Consider the following 19,193-nt stretch of genomic DNA (forward strand, 5'->3'; position numbering starts at 1 on the left):
ATTAGAGCCTAACACAAAGCGGAGCGGCGACGCACTGGCGCCTACAAACCTAACAGGGATACTTCACGCATTGCGCAATGCGTGAAGTATCCCAGTTAGGTTTGTAGGCGCCAATGCGCGTTTCGCGCTGGCTGCCCGCCTGCCGCGCCGCAGCGTGCCACGGCGCTTGAAGTAACTATTTCACACCAGAGGTATTGCACAGTATCATACGAAACTGAAGGCGCTCTGATATATTAGGAATGGCAGGCATCCATCAAAAGTACGGAGCTTTCCTCGCAAAATAAATCAAGATACTACGGCCGAAAAAGAGAGCAGTATTCCAAAAACTCATTAAGTCCTAGCATCCGTAATTAGTGACGTTTAGAATACACTTTATCGCCTGGCTGTCAGTTGCTTAATTGCCATCGGCTATAAAAGGCTATAAGAAATTGTGTAGCCGGCTATAGAAGCTATTGGAAATCTTACAGCCGGCCGTAGGTCTATGGTATTTTGGAACACAGATTCTACTGCCTATTTTTACCAGGGCACTGTCGCGTGTTTTTGTAAAATCTGATGGATTAAGTATGGTAATGAAACAACCTAGATGCCTTAAAAAAAGGAAAGTGACCTCCCATTGTGGGGAGGGATGACAGTGCTTATACGTATATTAAAATCCCCTCTTTAGGGGGTGCTCTATACATATAATAAGGGATTCAAATTTTACACCTTTTTTTGAAAATAAAATAAGTAATGCAATTTAACATCGAACTCTAGTAAGCTAAAGCTCAGTTGAACAAAAATTACAAAGCTTGTATCCATAAGGCAAGTTTTTACATTTTTAAAAAAGTTGTCCGTAAGTTTGTAAGCATTTTACTCTTTTGGATCTATCTTTTTAACCAGTTTTAAATCAATCAACAACATCAAGCGAAAAAATGTCCTCGTCCATGAGATAAGAGACGTTGCTTCACGAAAACTAAAACAAGAATTATTGATGAGCGTTCTACAATCATTTTGGAAAAAGAATCGTTCGATAATGTCTGATTAATCTTGCGTTATGTCAGTTTACAGTCTGCAGTTCAAAATACATTGATTGGAGAAAAAACGATTCTCGTTCAATTTTAACCTACCATGCTTAGGGCAATAAATTGAATTACATTTTACCACGAGGAACAAATTTTTGACTCATTTTCGGACAGAAACCTATGTGCCACTCGTTTTCCCACGCAGATAGGCTTTGTTAAGGATGTGCAAGAGGCAGTTATTACTATTGCAATATATATAACTTAAACGTCAGATCATGATGAAATTTTACGCACGATATCGGCACAACAGGCTAGTTATTGAAATTTATAGACGCAGCTATAGACAAAGAAGACAAAAGGATGGAGCTATCCTATTGGTTGAAACGGGTGGTTCTTATAGACTTACAATGAGTGAAAAAATGATGGACTGGGTGTAGGGTCCCTCGTAGGTTGCCGTTATTTACTCTATTACCTACTCCCTTTGTCCATTGCATCCACCCGCCTCAACCAATATGGTCGCTCCATTTTCACTTTGTCTTCTTGTCTATAGCTTTGTCTATAATTTTTAATAATCTGCCCTTAGAGATGCATATGAGCCGCTTGCGTATTATTCTTTAGAAGTATAGGACACTGGAGGGCATAGGCGGATCCGGAGGGAGTGCAGGGGAAATACGCCCCCCCTTCCCTCCCCGTTCGCCGAAAAAAGGAGAAAGAAAGAAAGAATGAAGGAACAAAGAGAGGAAGAAGGAAGAACGCTTACATTTAGTAATTGTTCATTTCGAAATTGACTCAAACTGCATGTTGGATGCTTTACAACTTCGAAAATTTCATGGGGGGAGGGGGCTCCCGGAACCCCCTTATGCCTCGTTCGAAGTGTCCGGATTTGCCTATTTTGGAGAGAGTTTTCTTTTCAAAATTCAAAATTCGGATTTTTCGACACAGCTCCCCAAGAATCACTCAACTGAAAATCCGCTCCGGTATACCGGATTCCCTTGTATTGTGGATATGACCAAAAACACATATAAACGTAAAAAAAATCAAATAAAACTTCCAGAATTTGCGAGATGACGCATGAAAAGTAGTGGCGGAAATGAAATGTGAACATTTTGAACTAATGGTATTCTATTCTCCTACAGTTGAACCGCGAGAACTGGGGTCAACGCTCCCAGACAGAATAGCAAAACTGACGTGAGTAAAATGAGAATTTCAGGAATTCCATCCAGCGTAGATCACTGCCAAACCGTCTCCCGGAGGTGTATATTAAACAGCGGCTCGTAGAGATTGTTTCCTCATCATATGTCATCGTAAAAGATGAGATCTCTGCGAACCCGTAATGCGAATCCTCCGTCGGTCAAGGACCCAGCGATGATGCGATCACGGTAAAGAGACGCCTCGCGAATTTTCAAAATAAACAACAAATTAAAAAAAGAGCCGTTCTGCGAACGCCCTCAACCTGACCCACGCTCCAGCTCTGATTTCGGATTTTGATTTTACTTAAAAACAGACGACCACCGGCTGATATAATTTTCGTGTCGGGCGCTGAATAATTTCAGTTCGATTCGGGAATCAGTCACTAAAATCAGTTCACCGGAAGTCTGATTATTTTCGTCATTCGCTACAACTGATCACAATTTTCGGTATTTTACACGCTGTTTGAAGCGATTGTTACACAACTCTTTGCTATTGAACTGTGTGATATTTTGTGAGGGCTAGTGACTGATTTTTGTGAATTATAAACCTAATTATTTAATTGCTGTGCGTGCGTATCGTTGAAATTAATAGGATATTCTTAAAAGGCATAGATACATTTAAAATCAATCTTTTAGAGACTGTAATTAAGGTTTTTTAGTGTCATCAATCGCGATGGCATGGAACATGTCGTAAGAACATGTCTTTTTTGCTACATGTTTTTATTGCCATAAAATGAATCCTGTTTGAACTACAAACTGAATAAGTGCGTTTTCTCTCTCAGTCCCACTGCTCATATTAGAGCACAGAAGTAACAGAATTTTAAGTTTTTACCAGTGTTTACAGCGCAAATCAATTACGCGTGTCTTCAGTCAATGTTTGAAAACTTGGCATCAATATTAAATACGTGATTCAAACCTTAGACGAGGAAAATTCAAATCGAGTCAGGCAGAATTCAAAGCCGATCAGACTTTCGCATCTTCAGCTGTGAATTGACATTCGAGCGTGTTTCGATCCAAATTAAAAGACATTTTCTAAAAGCGCGATGAATACCACACAGATCAAACTCGTGATTTTCATGACCATTTTTTTGCGGAACTACGTAGAGTCGAGGGCATCACAGCCAAGCCGCCAAGACATCAATGAAAAGTCTATGAAAGTTGAAAAACGCGAAACTCCGGGGACAAAGCACCTCCTGTCCAGACTGGAAAAATCAGGTATTTTCGTGCAGCCGTTACAGGAGAGGCTCACCAGAAGCGAGCCGAAATTCAGGGACTTCATGGACGAGCTATCAAGCCATGGGATTTTGAAGAACAATCTAGTGGATTCGGACCTCGCGTCGTTGACGACGGAAATCGTGAATAAAGAGATAGGAGAGGAGGACCAGCGTAAAAAGATAGTCTGCTACTATGACAGAACCAAGTCTTACTCAGGTACGTTGTAATCGGTACACGGACTTTATGTCCACTTTTTTTTTACGCCCGCGCTATTGTTAAGTTCATTACTTAAACGTCCACTAAGTTAAGTCCACAAATGTAAAGTCCACTAAAATCAAATTTAAGCGTCATATTTTAGTCCGTGTGTATAATTATATTGACAATATCGAAATGGGAAAATTAAGAGAGAATGAGGTGTTGTTATCGTAACTCATATTTTAAATGAAATGTTAATTTCCTCTTTTGATTCATCTTTCCAAATTGTCTTCGGTAAACTTGGTTTCATTTCTATCCTTGAAATTTCCGATATAAAATATGCCTTAAATGTACATTCTTTTTTTTTAATGAAATTGATTACTTCATTTTAAAAACATTCACATTTTTAAAACGTGGTAAATATTTGTAAAACCTTTTCCAAGCAATGGCATCGATATGAATCTCGATGAGCCGTAGTTGTGATGAAAGAAACTATACAAAAATTAATAAAAGAGGAAAAAAACTAAGAAGCACGCAATTTTTTCTTTTTAACTTATTTGTACATCGACCTCCTTGAGTCAAATACGTTCAATTTTGAGCGTTTAGTTGCGCTTACACCACGCTGCAGCACAGTAAAAGCCCAAAACATAAAAGAATAAATTTGAATGCTTTGGAAATCATTTAATTTGACACGGAACCACTATTATATTTACAAAAAACACATTATATTTTCCAGTGGTACATGTTTCTTTTTCATCAGTTTAAAAGGGAATAATCAATGCAGAGAGTGCAAACATTTCAAAATCATGAGTTGAAAAACGCTGACTCCGCGAGTTTAAATATTAGAGCCTAACACAGAGCGGAGCGGCGTGTTAGCAGCGCAGAACGCGCACTGGCGCCTACAAACCTAACGGGATACTTCACGCATTGCGCAACGCGTGAAGTATCCCGTTAGGTTTGTAGGCGCCTATGCGCGTGTCACGCTGATTGCCTGACGCGCCGCAACACTTTAAGCAACTATTTCGCGTCAGAGGCGTTGCACAGTATCCTACAAGATTGAAGGCTCCCGAAATAACTACATATAGTTGAAGAGGACTTTCAATTTTGACTGCATCTGTTACTGAAAAATGTTTAATTTTGCACTGGAGCGTTTCCTAGGCTCCCGCTTTGGTTTTCATCTTATCATATCCGTACAGTGTACACATGAACATATGTATGTTTTTATCTGCTCTTAGAGTCTATTCTCTTTCATGACTTGATTCATGAATGAAATGTTTTTAAGAATGAAGGTAGTAGTAGTATGCATTTATTTTTGAGGTGGTTCCTGTCCTTTAAATGAGGAGAAAAAAATGTGGACATAACATGTCCACAAATTGGACAATTTTGGACATATTCATGGTTGGACATTAAATCATGTGGACTTAGTAAAGACTGGACTTAACGTTTAGTGGACATAAATAGCGGTGTACATTTATTTAATGGACGATAGGTAGGTGGACATAAAGTCCTGGAAGCTCGTAATCTTCTATTCGATATTTGAGGGAATGGAGACTTTGCATGCCATTTTTTTTCGCTTCATCTGAAAGTGCTTAAAGAGCTGATTCACAGTATTTGTTATAATTTTTTTCTGATATGGGAAATATAATAAAAACAGATTTAAAAGTGAGAAAATGCACCGCCTAGTGACGTCATCTGGCGGCATTTCCCATTTAAACACATGTATTTTAGTAGATAAGATCATTCTGTCATATCTTCTCCAATAATTGTCCAAATCATGAACTAAGGGTATCCTCGTGGTCAGTTCACTCAGTAGTTTCCACCTAAACATGAAATTCATCGAATTTCAGACACCTGCAAATTCTCTATTTTTTTTTTTTTTTGGAGTTTTTTCGGTTTCTATTTTTTTCAGAATCTATAGCCACCTGTTGTAGACGGATTGATTTGGTTTGGGGTTAGGAAAAAGGGTAAACGAAAACAGTATATGGACGTATTTCTATCAAACAGACCTATGTGGAGGTGAGAGATATGGGGTGGGCTCGTCGAAGCTGCATAAGAAGCAATGTTAAAGTGGGCGTGATTCCTTTTGAAGAATTGGAAAAGCGGGATTTTACATTCTATCAAACAGACCTATGTGCAACTGAATGCGGAACTCATGAGCCGCGGGCATGGCAAGAGAGCGTTGTGGACAGGGCTCATGAGTTAAATACACGGATCCGCGGATCGGAGTCTCCATCGTCGCCGCTGACGTCACTGGCGCTTCATAATTCTCATTCACTCTTACGGCCAGAGAACTAACAAGCACACCCCATATTTCTCACCTCCACATAGGTCTGTTTGGTAGAAATACGTCCATATGTGAGATGGAGTGGATGAGAATAAAATAAATAGGAAAACTGTAATTTTTTTGATGGTGTGGATTTACAACTTCAGTGAAAGTGAAATTGTCGTCCTGAGCATTGTTCAATATAATGTGCGAGCTCGCATAACGCTGCGTTACATGTGAGGAGAAGGAATCAGTGCCAGCATTATGTAACCCTCCCTAATGGTAAAAAACACTAAGTAACAAATGTACATCTCCATTTTTTCGACGTTATTTGCAGTGGCGTGGCGTGCATTGCGATATATCGATTGATCTACCATTTAAAAATATGGAAAAGGATCGATTAACAGGGTGTTCGCAACGAACACCTTAATAATCGATTATTTACCATAGTTTCAAATGGGGGAACATCGATAATCGATCATTCACGCCACGCCGCTGGTAATTTGTCACAATCTTATTAAACACGCTGCACATTTTATCCAGCCATATATTCAACACTTCCCCACAATTGTCGGGATCAAAAGGGGGATGGGGTCGTCAAGTGTTGTGTAATTATACAGGGGATCTAGGGTTGCGTCACAAAGCGCACCATGGGAGAGGGGAGAGGGGGGTCAGAAATAGCCGAAACAGTGCGTTGCGTAATTTACGAATGCTCAATTGGACGTAGTTCTACCAAACAGACCTATGTGGAAGTGAGAAATATGGGGTGTGCTCGTTAGTCTCTGGCCGTAAGAGTGAATGAGAATAATAAAGCGCCAGTGACGTCAGCGGCAACGGAGCCGCACCAGGCAAGAACCGCGTCCCCGCCGTCGCCGGGGCTCTTTAACTCATGAGCCCTGTCCACAAGACTCTCTTGCCATGCCCGCGGCTCATGAGTTCCGCACTCAGCTGCACATAGGTCTGTTTGATAGAATGCAATATCCCGCTTTGCCAATTCTTCAAAAGGAACCACGCCCACTTTTACATTGCTTCTTATGCAGCTCTCTAGAGCACACCCCACATTTCTCATCGCCACATAGGTCTGTTTGGTAGAAATACGTCCAATTAATATGAAAGGAGCGACAAATTGTCTTCGACATAGGCGAACCTAGGTCATTTTGTGGGGAGGGCTAAGCCCCCGAACAACCGGGGGTCTAGGTTTTAGAGGGGGGTCCAGGGGACCTCCACCGAGAAAATTTGTGAAATTTCACTTCTATTCGAACGAATTTATAGAAACTTTCGTGGCGCAGATTTTCCATGGATGTCTCTGAAAAAAATTACGCTGTTTTCTTCCTATAGCGCAGAAAACTTTCAAATTGTATAATACAACAAGCTCGGAAATTTTTGGAAATTTTACTTTTATTCGGACGAATTTAGGAGCTCTCGTAACGCAGATTTTCCATGAAGTTCTGCGGAAATATTACGCTGTTTTCATACTGTTGGCACCAAATACTTTGGAATTTTCGCATCCAACTGGTCTGGAAAATTTTTGAAATTCTAACTCTCTTTGGACGTATTTAGAGGCATCCACGACGCAAATTGGACGTATTTCTATCAAACGGAACTGTGTGCATTAAAACATGAGCCCTGAGACCCATAAGAATGTATACATAACAGGGCTTACGTCACACGTCATATTGCACATAGTTCCGTTTGACAGAAATGCGTCCAATTTAGAATAGACTTACTGAATGAGCACGGCGTTTTCGTTGAAAACTCTACATTGAAAGAGATACACATGCTCAACGAGGGTCTCTTTCCACTATCTAGAATGAAAATGTTGCATGTGTGAGGAATTTGCAATTTGACTATTGATTCTTATGTAAAAGTTCACGAGAAACACGATGGTGCCACTGGTTTTCTCTGAAATCAACTCCCAAGCTCAAAAACAGCTCTTAAGTCGAGCCCAAAATGGAGGGGATATCCCACGCTATCCTGAGAGTCCACGTCTACATCAAGACAAACTCTCTATACAAAGATTGGGAGCAAATACATTGACAGGGCTGCCACTTTATTTGGGGACTCTAAAACTGAAAACTCGGCAACCCTGCTAATGTATTTGCTCCCTATCTTTGCATGGAGAGTTTGTCTTGATGTAAAGGTGGACTCTCAGGATAGCGTGGGATATCCCCTCCATTTTGGTGAACTTGAGAGCTTTTTTTGAGCTTGGGAGTTGATTTCAGAGAAAACCAGTGGCACCATCGTGTCTCTCGCGAACTTTTACGTAAGAATCAATAGTCAAATCGCAAATTCCTCACACATGTGACATCTCCACTATTTCCAGGCGGAGGGGGGGGGGGGCAGATATTTTCAACTGGGGGTCAGGTCCCCCTCCCTCTCCTCGTACTCCCATTGTCTTCGATAGTGTCATGAGATCACTTCCATTTTCAGGGAATGGTTTCGAACTGAATATGATGGACCTGAACGTGAGCATGAGTCTCTGCACGCACTTGGTGTACGGCTACGCGATGGTGGATCGGCAGACGGGGAAGATAAGTTTGAACCACGCGGGAATGCTTCAACTCGTCGAAATCCAACACATTCAAATGATCCACGCCCTCAAGAGTTTCTATCCGAAATTCAAATTGCTTCTCGGCATAGGAGCGCCTCCGTCCGAGCATTATCAACACGAGAGCTTCGTTCAATTCAATAACGTGGTAAGTTGTTTGTATATTTGAATGCAGCGGTCACACCATGAAATGGACCGTGTTAAGCAGGAAGGAACCAAGCCACATCAGCTATTGCCAAATTCACTGGAAGAAAACGCAGCTTGGGGTTAGAGTACAGACTCTTAAAAACATTGACAAGAAAAAATACTCTTGGATCAATCGGACTTTTTGCTTGAATCAAAAGGAAATCCGCCGAGATCGAGAGGCTCGGCTCCTCGATTCAAGAAAAAATCTAATTTAATCAAGAGTCTTTTTCTTGTCGATGTTATTAATGTACTCTGTATATCTACTCCAAGTCAAATTAGAATTATATTTGTCTCTATTTCAGCAAATTTGTATTCATTAGCTTTTTTTCATATAATTATACATGCAACTTTTAAAGCCCTCATTTTTCTATGCAGAAGTACTTATATTTCTAATAGAAATACGAAAGATCTACGGAAAATATATTCAACCAGAATCACTCTTTTAGTAACAAACATTGCTTTTAATGTAGCAAAGATAGTTCTGTGTGCTCTTCCCCTCGTATCAAGATTTTATTCAAAAGAAATTATCATAGAGATGATTATAATCAACCCATCTAAGATTAATGCCTGAAATGATCATCTGCTATTAATAAAGTAATTTTTTGCATCTTGGTATGATGAATTGAAAAAAAAGATAAAAGAAAGATCACTGATTTTGCTACTAATTTTTGAAAAATTCTCTAATTTCGTCGCCTGTGTAAATACTTCACCACATTTCTTTTAAGTCCCTCCAACTCTCTATACTGTCCTCTGCGCAGGCTTGCGTTATTCTCGACAAAGTATTTTTAAACTAATTCATATGCAGTAGGATATTTGGACCGCGTTTTGCAGAAAGGAACCAAGCCACATCAGCTGTAGCTAAATTCAACTGGGAAATATCATTTTTTACAAGAGAATCTTTGTGCGAATTCCCTTGAAAATTTTAAGGAATTTTTGCTTCGCCCTATGCAAAAAATTCACTGAAATTTGCAAAATAATCCACATACCTAACCGTTTTCATGTAAAAAATGAAATGCCCAATCAAAGGTAATAGCTGATGAGGCTTGGTTATTTTCTCCTTAACGCGGTCCATTTCAAATCATGGGCGATACGACCTATCCGTTGAAATTTTAAAATCCTCAACTCGTCAAAGTAATTTGAGCAAATTTTTTACGTATCAAATACTTACACAAACATCGTTCGACAGCTGAGATCTGAAGAGACGAGACTTCGCTTCATCAACTCGGTGGTCCCTGTGCTGCAACGCTACAACTTCGATGGTATCGACTTGATCTGGAAGTTCGAGCGCTATCTCGAGGCCGATGATGAACACCCAAAAGACTGCGGAATGTGGTGTGAGTTTTTGTATGCATTTTTCTTTTCTTGTCTTTGAATGACGAAATTAAATAAAAACTTCCTCCGTCGTCAGCGGTAAAATCCTAAATTGGTGGCCGTAAATGGCAACAGGGACATTTACGCATAACTTAAATTATCACGGAAAAAACGTATTTGCGTTGGAGCCACGAGACGGGAATGTAAACTGGACTTCATTTTACATTACCGAATCATTTTTTCGATTGTGATGTGTCATAATTGACGAGGATTCTGTCCTCCATGACAACATTACGCAATAATCGATTCATATTTGGGCTCATTTTAGAAATAGGACATGCGTCATCAGTTCCCTTGTGTAAATGGATACCTAGTTTCATTGCCGACCCATCACCTGCGTGGAGTAGTCTAAGTACGGAACATATAATGAAAAATAGACCCAAACAATATTTGCTTCACGTGTGTGTCAATGAAAGTGCCTTCAATTTTGATGTCGGCAATTTGTCATACACCCATTGGCTATCGCCACTTTTGAAGGAGTTTTTCCGATTTGTATACTCCCCAGCGAAATCAAAGTACTCTCTAAATAATGAGAAAAAAATAATAGAAATAAAATAAACGGGGATATTGCAGCAACATCTTGCTACTTGTGTTTCGTTCATTTTTCGCGGGCCTATCGAAATAATTCCCTTAAATACAAAAGAGAGGAGGTTACTCACAAGTACCTGATCCTCCTTGACCCCTCGCAACTGCATGGTCTTCTGAACTCTTCAGGTCTATACTGAACGGGATGCATCATCAGTCAGTTATTTGGACTTCCTTTTGCGATTAAGAACTAGAATTTCAGGCTCATACGTAAAAACAAATATGTCTGTAGGGAAACGGATGATAGATCCGTTGTCTTTTAACTGGGCCAGAAATTATTGAAGTTCCTTTTGCAAAATGAGGTCCGGAAAAACCCTCTCTCCGTGAGAAAAATATTGACCCAACACTGGAAAACAAAGTCGCTTGGATTTAGAGTCCAGACTCTTATAACATTAACAAGAAAAAATACTCTTGATTCAATCGGATTTTTCCTTGAATCGAAGAGCGAGGTTCTTGATTTAAGCGGATTTCCTTTTTATTCAATAAAAAATCCGATTGAATCCAGAGTATTTTTTCTTGTCAATGTTTTTAAGAGTCCGGACTCTTGATCCAAGCGACTTTTTTTTCCAGTGAAACATTAATACTTCCGTGCTAACGAACAACACCGTATAAATATTCGACGGTGGCCAAACTTTCTTTGCGATAAAATGTTTAATTTCAAGGAAAGTCACAAAAACTATTTTCCTTGAAATTTTCAGGAACTTCAATTGAGATTGCGAACAAAATTTCCTGAAAAATTAAATGAAAAATATTCATGAGTTTTGCAGGAAATTCGTGTTTTATCGAAGGAAATTTGGCAACGTCTGAAGGTTCATAAGGCGTTTTTCTTTCGCACAGCAGATTAAGACGGCCGATTTTGGCGTGTTGGTCATAACGCAGCGTTTTCAGCATTCAATGTGTCGATTCTAATCGAACCCGTTAGGGAACGAAGCTTAGTATTGCTATTGTGCTTCAAAATTTCCCTTTCGTTGTCGAATTTTTTGTACGTTTAAATTATTTTGCAACATTTTAGGCAAACTACCAATCTCAGTGCAACAAATGTCAGGAGTCTCCCGGGATAGTTATTCTTTTCAATCCTTATTTCAACAAAAATAATAATTTGTATTTTTGATAGAATTAAAAAAATATTTTTTTTTTTATTGTGGCGGTAGCCTCAAACGAGTGTCCGGTTGATGAGGAGGAGGAGTATGATGATTCGGAGTTCTGTTTTCTCTTCTGTGACGATGAAGATGAGTACTATGGGGATGAGGAAGACAAGGATGGGGAGGAAAAAAAAGGTAGGACACAATTTACGATGGTGATTTAAAGATTGCGGGTGAACTGAAAAACTTTTCATGGAAAATCAGAGCAATAATTTTTAGGAAGTTACTAATCGTCATTCTCGGTAGAAATAAAGTTCGAAGCTGCTGATCAAACCCTGATCGTCCATCCTCCCAACAAAAAAACCAGGAAACTATAGGGTCCAATTGTGTGAGGGTCCGCACTTGTTACACACATTCGTTGCGTCGAAATTTAGAGTTGGATTAAAATTTGTCAAAACAAGAATCAATTTGATAAAGGTCTGAAGATGAGACATTTCTGCACAAATACTACAATTAAGAAAGAGGGAAGATCTGAGGGTGGGAAGGAATCATGTCGAAGGGCTTGTTATCCTAATGCATTAGTTTCTTACACGGAAAAAAAGTGTTAAGGGTTATCCCCTAAATTGTGGTACTACCACAATTTGTTGGATGGTACGGACATTTCTAATTAATTGTGGTAGAACCGCAACTCAAGTTAGGGTACTACCGCAACATTTGGGTTAGTAACCTATTTTATTGGGGCACGACCACGATTAATTCGTGTACTACCACAATTAATTGGAAATATCCATATCACACAACAAACTCGTGCTTTTTTTCATCCGTGTAAAAATGAACAATTTTAGGTTTTGGACCTTTCTAAGGGCTCTGGCTGTTGAATAGTCCCTGAATTCATAGCGATTTAAATTCTTTTCAAAATAGACTATTAAATACAGAAACACCATTTTATTTTTAAACGCAACGGATGTTTAGGACATGTAACCTAGGCGGTTGCCTACGGGTGGCAAATTTTGGAGAGGGGAGTGTGTTTTTCATGTAAAAAATAATAATAATAAAAAAAATAATATTGCTACGCAGGTGTGACGAAAATCAAGTAAAATTACTCAAAAGGTATATAATTTTTTTGAAAATTTGCCGGAGGATGCGGAAAATCAGTATTCTTCGCCAGTCGTATTGAACCTGATATAGCTAAAAAATAACCGACAATCATGCATCCCGTAAAATATGGACCTTTGATACATGAAAATTGCGGAGAAACAGGGATCCAGAGCGGAACTTTAACGATGCTCCTATTTCCTCACGATTCGATGCAAAATGACTGGAGATCTGCGATGATTATCATGTTACTCCGATAATCGTGAATATTCATGGATGGTCTTTTGTAATCCATCCCACGATGTGCTCGTTACTCAGAGAATTTACAAGTAAACGCATCACAGTATTAAAAATAATAACGTTTTTGTCTACAGGTAAATTATTGGGAGACAAGACACAGCCTGATTCGAGCAAACAAACGAATCGTTATATTGAGTTGCGGAATAGTTTTTCGGATTTGGTTCAAGAAATGAAATCAGTACTATTCAACTACACAATGGCCGTATCTATCCTACCCCAGATGGATGAGAGTAAGTTAAAGGTTGATAATTTCTGAAGCCTGACCACAACACAAAGATATCACTATTTATAGCTCAAGATTATTGGAAGTATACATATGTATATTCCCCGCCGTACATTAGCTGTGACACGGCTCAGCTCTAAATGCATACTGGTTACACTTTAGCCTATAGTGCACTTACAACCGTTCTCTTAAGTGTGCGGTTGGCGTTTTGATATGTCTCTTAATCGTTTTATTTGGAATATTGCATATTCGGTGTTTCCCTCGCACAGTTGGAATTTGTTGGACGACTTGACGTCATTTCAACATCGATGTTTTATCATTATTGACGTCATTAAACGTCAAAGGAACTTGACGTGTAGGAAGATTCATGCAAATTGACACAGAATCATTAGCACCTCAGATTGTGGCATTTTTATTACATAGATATATTTTTTTTCAAAATTTAAATGTTTTGCTTTCATTAAATTAAGAATCTAAATTTTTGTATTAGCACTCATCCATCATATTCCTGTTAAGACATTAATAGCCTAAGATGCTGAATATCTTTAATAAAATGAGTTAATTTTAGTTAACTAATTAACTTACCTAGGAAAACGGATCTACCGATGATAAATATTGAAAAAAAAAACCAAAAAAAAAAACGCACAATTCATTACATACAGTATTTTGATTCTTACACATTTCCCCAAAACTATCTTTATCGATGGATATATTCTGCATTTTTGTCAAATTATCAAACAAAGTAAGGCCAATGACGAAATGATCAAGATACCTATACTTTGTTCTGTTTTGATGATTTTTTTGCATTTAATTGAAACATATTATTCTTTTCTCATGTTACAGTATTTTACGACAAGCGAGTGATTAATTACTACGCGGATCAAATTCACCTTCTTGCATTTGACTTTATCCTTCCATGGAACGATCTTGGAGTGGCGGAGCACACGGCACCTATCTACAAACTTGATAGTTTAGTCAATGATTGGTTGTGGCATGACGCTCAAAGTAAGCGAAAAATACAGCAAGTGCAACATAAGCTCAAATAAAATACCTCAAAATAAATGTAATGTTTTTAAAATAATCCATATCGAAGGTATGAATCCGAAACCACGTACTGACCTCGGCTTGTGGCGTCGGAGACTTCCGGTCATACTTTATTTTTTTATGTAAAACAACTCAACTCAAAAACTACCGTGATTTTTCTTCTCTGTGCGTATAAACTTCTGCGAAAACTTCAAGGAATGATGTCGCTTTGTTTGCCTTTAAAAAATTAAGTAGGAGCGAAGATTTTCAAACGCCGCACAATAGATCAAGTCAATGGGGGAGGTCAAACAAAATCTGGAAACTTTTAAAGCCCATAACTTCGCTCATACAAAACTTTGAGGTTTTGAAAGTGGCTCCGCTGGTTTCCTCGTGAAATTATCCTCTCGACGCACCCCTCAAAATTTAAAATGTGACGAATTCAACATCGAAATTTTCAGTTTTAGTTAAAAATTTCATGTCCGACCTCTCTTGACAACTCGATCCACAGTGTGCCGCAAAAGAGATACTTGGTTGAAGATTCACGCCGTCTATATGCATATTATTATTGCATTTTTTAATAGCTTACGAATCAGATTAAGTTTTTTTGGTTATTTTAGCGTGAGCGCCTTTATAATTACAGATTTTTAAGTGAGCCAAAAATGAAGTTTACATCATGTAAAGTACTCATTCACAATTTTAAAGAAGTTAACTATTTCAAGTAAATCATACACGGAGAAGAATAACCTCGTGCGTGGGACCCGAAGTTTAGGTCATATGGATCTCTGAAGTTTTCGGATTGAGCATCTAAACACATTAGGTCTAGCTGTAGAGGTCCGGATCACACATCTGAAACTTCAGTTCTCACATCTGAAGTACTTCAGATGTGAGAACCGAAGTTTTTCGGATGTGAGAACCGAAGTTTTTTGTATGTGAAAACCAAAGTACTTCAGATGTAAGAACTGAAGTTTCAGATGTGTGATCCAAACTTCAGCAGCTTGACCTAAAGTGTTCAGATGCTCAATTCGGAAACTTCAGAGATCCATATGACCTAAACTTCGGGTCCCACGCACGAAGTTTTTCTCTCCGTGTAGGTTTTTTTCACAGCGGGGCTCTGATAAACGAATTCACCTTCAATTCCAGCTCAGTAGTCTGAATAATCTAATTGTATTTGTGATACATCCCTTTAAAAAACGTCATCCAATTTTCAGAGGGCAAAATCATAGTCGGCGTGGCAACATATGCCCGAACGTGGAGGATATCTTCCAAGAGCCTTTTCAACACTTCGCCACCAGTAATCGCCGATGGCACAGGACCAAGAGGTGCTTACAGCAAAAAAGACGGAATATTTTCTTTCTACGAGGTCTGCGTGCAGTTGGTAGAGGACGGATTCACGCAATCGATCCTCGTTCTGAACAAAGTCAACGAATCGCAAAAATACTCGGGCACTTACGCCTATAGGTAAATTTGAACACTTAAGATCTACTGAAAATGTGTTTCCTAGTAAATAAATATTGTCTTCCGATCAGTGTTCGAAACTCACCTTGGAGTTTCAGGAGCCATGTGGCACATCAAGCTCGATTTTTAGGGGTCGCTGAAGATTTTTTAGGGGCCCAATTGACTTTTTGCCCATGTATCACGACGCATTTAGTGACAAGTTAGACGCAAGATGTTTTAGTTACAGAACTAGTAGCTGTTACTCGGGGGAAATTTCGGAAAATCACCAATCAGATAAACTAGGATTTTGGGGGGGGGAGCAATTTTTAGGGGCCAAGATGGCGCAGAGACTTCATTTTTTAGGCGCCATGACCGATTTCTTAGGCGCACTTGGCGCGTTGGCGCCTGCGAGTTTCCAACACTGCTTCCGATGACAAAAATTGCTCTCCGAGGATGAAATCATCCTTTCAATTTTCGTCTTCGGACAGTGACGACTCTCGAAAGGTGGCAACACTGTTTTTTCTCCATTTAAATGAATGTTAAACAATCGGTTTTAGGTGAAGCAGCCTGTCTCACAGAGAATCAAAATATTCAATGGATTTAAATAGTCGAGTATCAACAGTTTTGCTAACTTAATAGAATCGCCACTGTTCTCGGACGACAATTTATTTTCACGAAGGTTGTGCCTTGAAAATCTGTAATCTCTATGGGTTTTGTTGAATTATAATTGACGCTTTTATACTCCTTGGATGCTTGTTAATTGTAGGTGCAGTAATTCTTCGGTTAAAAGGCACGTGAGGCTTTCAATGCTGCTAAGATTGCGCAACGTAGTTCTCCAATTCAAGTAATCTATCCGAAAGTTCTGCCGTGAATTTTTAATGTTCCGAATTTTTTCTCACTATTGCATGGAAGTAAATCGCCTGTGAATGGATTTACTTTTCTACAAATACTTTGAAAAACTGCACAATTTTAGCAATATTATAAGCCTCTTACGTCCTTTTATCGAAGAGGTCCTGAATTGCGTGCCCATGTAGGAAATAAGTGCGTTTAGTTAGGTTTCGATCGGATAGGCAACTAAACTGACTGTGGGGTAATGCGTAGGGTGTCGTCAGGCCCGCCACAAGGGGGGGGGGATACGGGGTCCTTGGTACCGGGGCCCGTGACGCAGGTGACAAACCACTACAAATTCATGTGTAACCCTTGTCTCGTAGGGAAAAGTGAAAATATTACCCTAAAAATTCCGCGAAAAGTGAATAAAGTTTCAAAAACCACGCTAGGGCACTATAAAATTTTTCTTACTTTTTTAGAGATTTTCAAGATTTTGAGTATATGTAGAATGATATTTTTAGTAACTGTGTTTCATTTTCTTCCGTTGTCGGATGCTAGGAGGCTCTTTTCTGGGCATCCTCGACTTCAATGGCTTAACTCCCTTGCCATAGACGTACGAAAGGGGAGTCCAGGGGGGCCCAACTCCCCATAGAATTGAAAATTATCATCTGCCCCCTCAAAAAAAAATTTATAGATGTTTTGAATGCAACAATTCGAAAGTTTTTGGTGCTGAAAGTAAACAAAAAGGCGTAATTATTCTGCAGAAATTGATGGAAAATCTCCATCATAAGAGCTTCATAATGCGTCCAAATAGATTTAAAATTTCAAAAATTTCCCCGGGGAGGCCCCCGGACCCCTGTGCTAGGGGCCCGGGCCAGAAAATTGGTACCAGGCCCCGAGATGGGATGTGGCGGGCCTGGGTGTCGTAGAAATTGAAGGCGCTTGTTGAATTGTTGGAGGCTTGGCCGGGATCTAGATTCTGATTATAACGATTTGCTGACATAACCTACATGCCTCGTACAAATTGAAAGCGATTGCTAAGTGCCTGTGCCATTTATGTTGTTAAAAAGAAAAAAAGATGTCCGGTTGGAAAAAAGTGTGGTATATGTGCCTGTATGAAAAATACGGACCTCTATAAATAATAGCAATAACTTTAGAGTAAAAGGAAAAAGAAGCATAACAGAAACATTCTTCTATCTAATCAAAAAGTACTTGGAGGGGTGTAGTTTTTTTAATATTTTTTACGTGTGTAGTCTCTTATTTTTTTGTATCTGCACGATTCTCCGCTATTATATTTTACCATCAAAGGTTTACCAATAAAATATTTTATTATTTTCAGGTTACCGACTAATTTATCCGAGGGGCTGTGGGTAAGTTTCGATGACCCGGAATCCGCCGCCACCAAGGCAAAGTACGTCAAGGAGAAGGTTTAAGTGGCATGATTGTTCACGGCCTGGTTTTTGATGATTTCAAGGGGATGTGTCGAAATAGATACGACACAAGCTACCCGATCCTCCAAAGTATTGCCAATAATTTGGTTTGAAAAGGCAAAACGAAAAAGCTTTTCTTACAAATTGGAGCAACTTTAGAAACTTTAGGAGTCATCTTTTTACATCAGAGGAGTAAAAATGCATTTTGTGTCCATATTTGGGTAAGAAAAAGTATTCCAAGGCTATAATTTGTAGGCAGGAGAATCCGACCAGTTACTTGAGCTTGAGATACCTTTTATTTTTCTTCAAAATGTAACTTAGTTCCCTCTGTTAAACTACGTCTAATGGCAATTAGGGGTAAGAGCTAGTTTTTGAAAATCGGCATCTATTCACCTCAAGAATTGTGAAGTTGCTAAATTACCTACCACTCCTATTTTTTTCTTAACTTTTTGCTGTAAAGTAAAACCAGCTAACTTTATTTGTTGATTAAATCGACGAATCATACGAATTTACAGGGCTTTAGTCCGCCAATTGGACGTATTTCTGTCAAACAGAACTATGTGCATTATGACGTGAGCCCTATTATGCACGTATTCTCATGGGCTCAAGGCTCATGTCTTAAGGCACCTAGTTCCGTTCGGCAGAAATACGTCCAATTGAAAAAAAGTACGATGAATTGGTTACAATATCGCAAATTTAGGTGCGCGGTTTTCGATTTTGCAAACGATATTTCAGCTATTAAGTTTTCTCAAGTTGCGTCTCAGTCACCTTGCCTCCTTAAAAGTAATTCTCCAAATTAAATTAATTGTTAAAATTGTTTTTGTTATGTACAGAATTAAGACAGGTGATAGTATGTTTTGTAAATATATGTAAATAAACTCTTTGTGCCTTTTCTATAAAAATATTTTTTTATTTAAACAAAATCTACAATTTCTTACCCCATTGTTTGTTTCCTTCAATCGTAAAATTAAGTTCTAGTGGCGAAGCGTATATCATAGACATGTAGTTAAGAAATATGTTAATTGCCAGGTCGGACTACCGCATAAAAATCAAAACATTTTCATTTTTAACTTATACATTCTATAACCTCATGAGAATGCTCACTGTTCAGATTATCAGAGTTGATCAGAGCCTTGGCCCGTGCCGCGGATCGACCGCGATTCATTCGATACAAGGGGCTCTCAATAATAAAATGGGAATGCCAGCTATCTCTAGAATCCCGTC

General features: G+C 39.0%; 1 protein-coding gene across 2 annotated transcripts; it reads left to right on the plus strand.

Annotated features, from left to right (window-relative positions):
- Positions 1-2,507: 2,507 nt before the first annotated feature.
- On the plus strand, positions 2,508-18,871 carry LOC109035179 (chitinase-like protein EN03). Of its 2 annotated transcripts, XM_019048715.2 has the most exons (8): positions 2,508-3,622; positions 8,295-8,560; positions 9,785-9,932; positions 11,706-11,831; positions 13,106-13,261; positions 14,098-14,259; positions 15,486-15,735; positions 17,879-18,871. In XM_019048715.2, the coding sequence occupies exons 1-8, from the start codon at positions 3,235-3,237 to the stop codon at positions 17,970-17,972; spliced, it is 1,590 nt and encodes a 529-aa protein (XP_018904260.2). In that variant the 5' UTR covers positions 2,508-3,234; the 3' UTR covers positions 17,973-18,871. The 2 variants fall into 2 exon arrangements, with proteins under 2 accessions (XP_018904260.2, XP_018904268.2); XM_019048723.2 differs by lacking the exon at positions 11,706-11,831 and having other exon boundaries at positions 2,511-3,622.
- Positions 18,872-19,193: the final 322 nt, after the last annotated feature.

The sequence above is a fragment of the Bemisia tabaci genome, chromosome 6 (assembly GCF_918797505.1).
Source record: "Bemisia tabaci chromosome 6, PGI_BMITA_v3".
NCBI lineage: Eukaryota > Metazoa > Arthropoda > Insecta > Hemiptera > Aleyrodidae > Bemisia > Bemisia tabaci.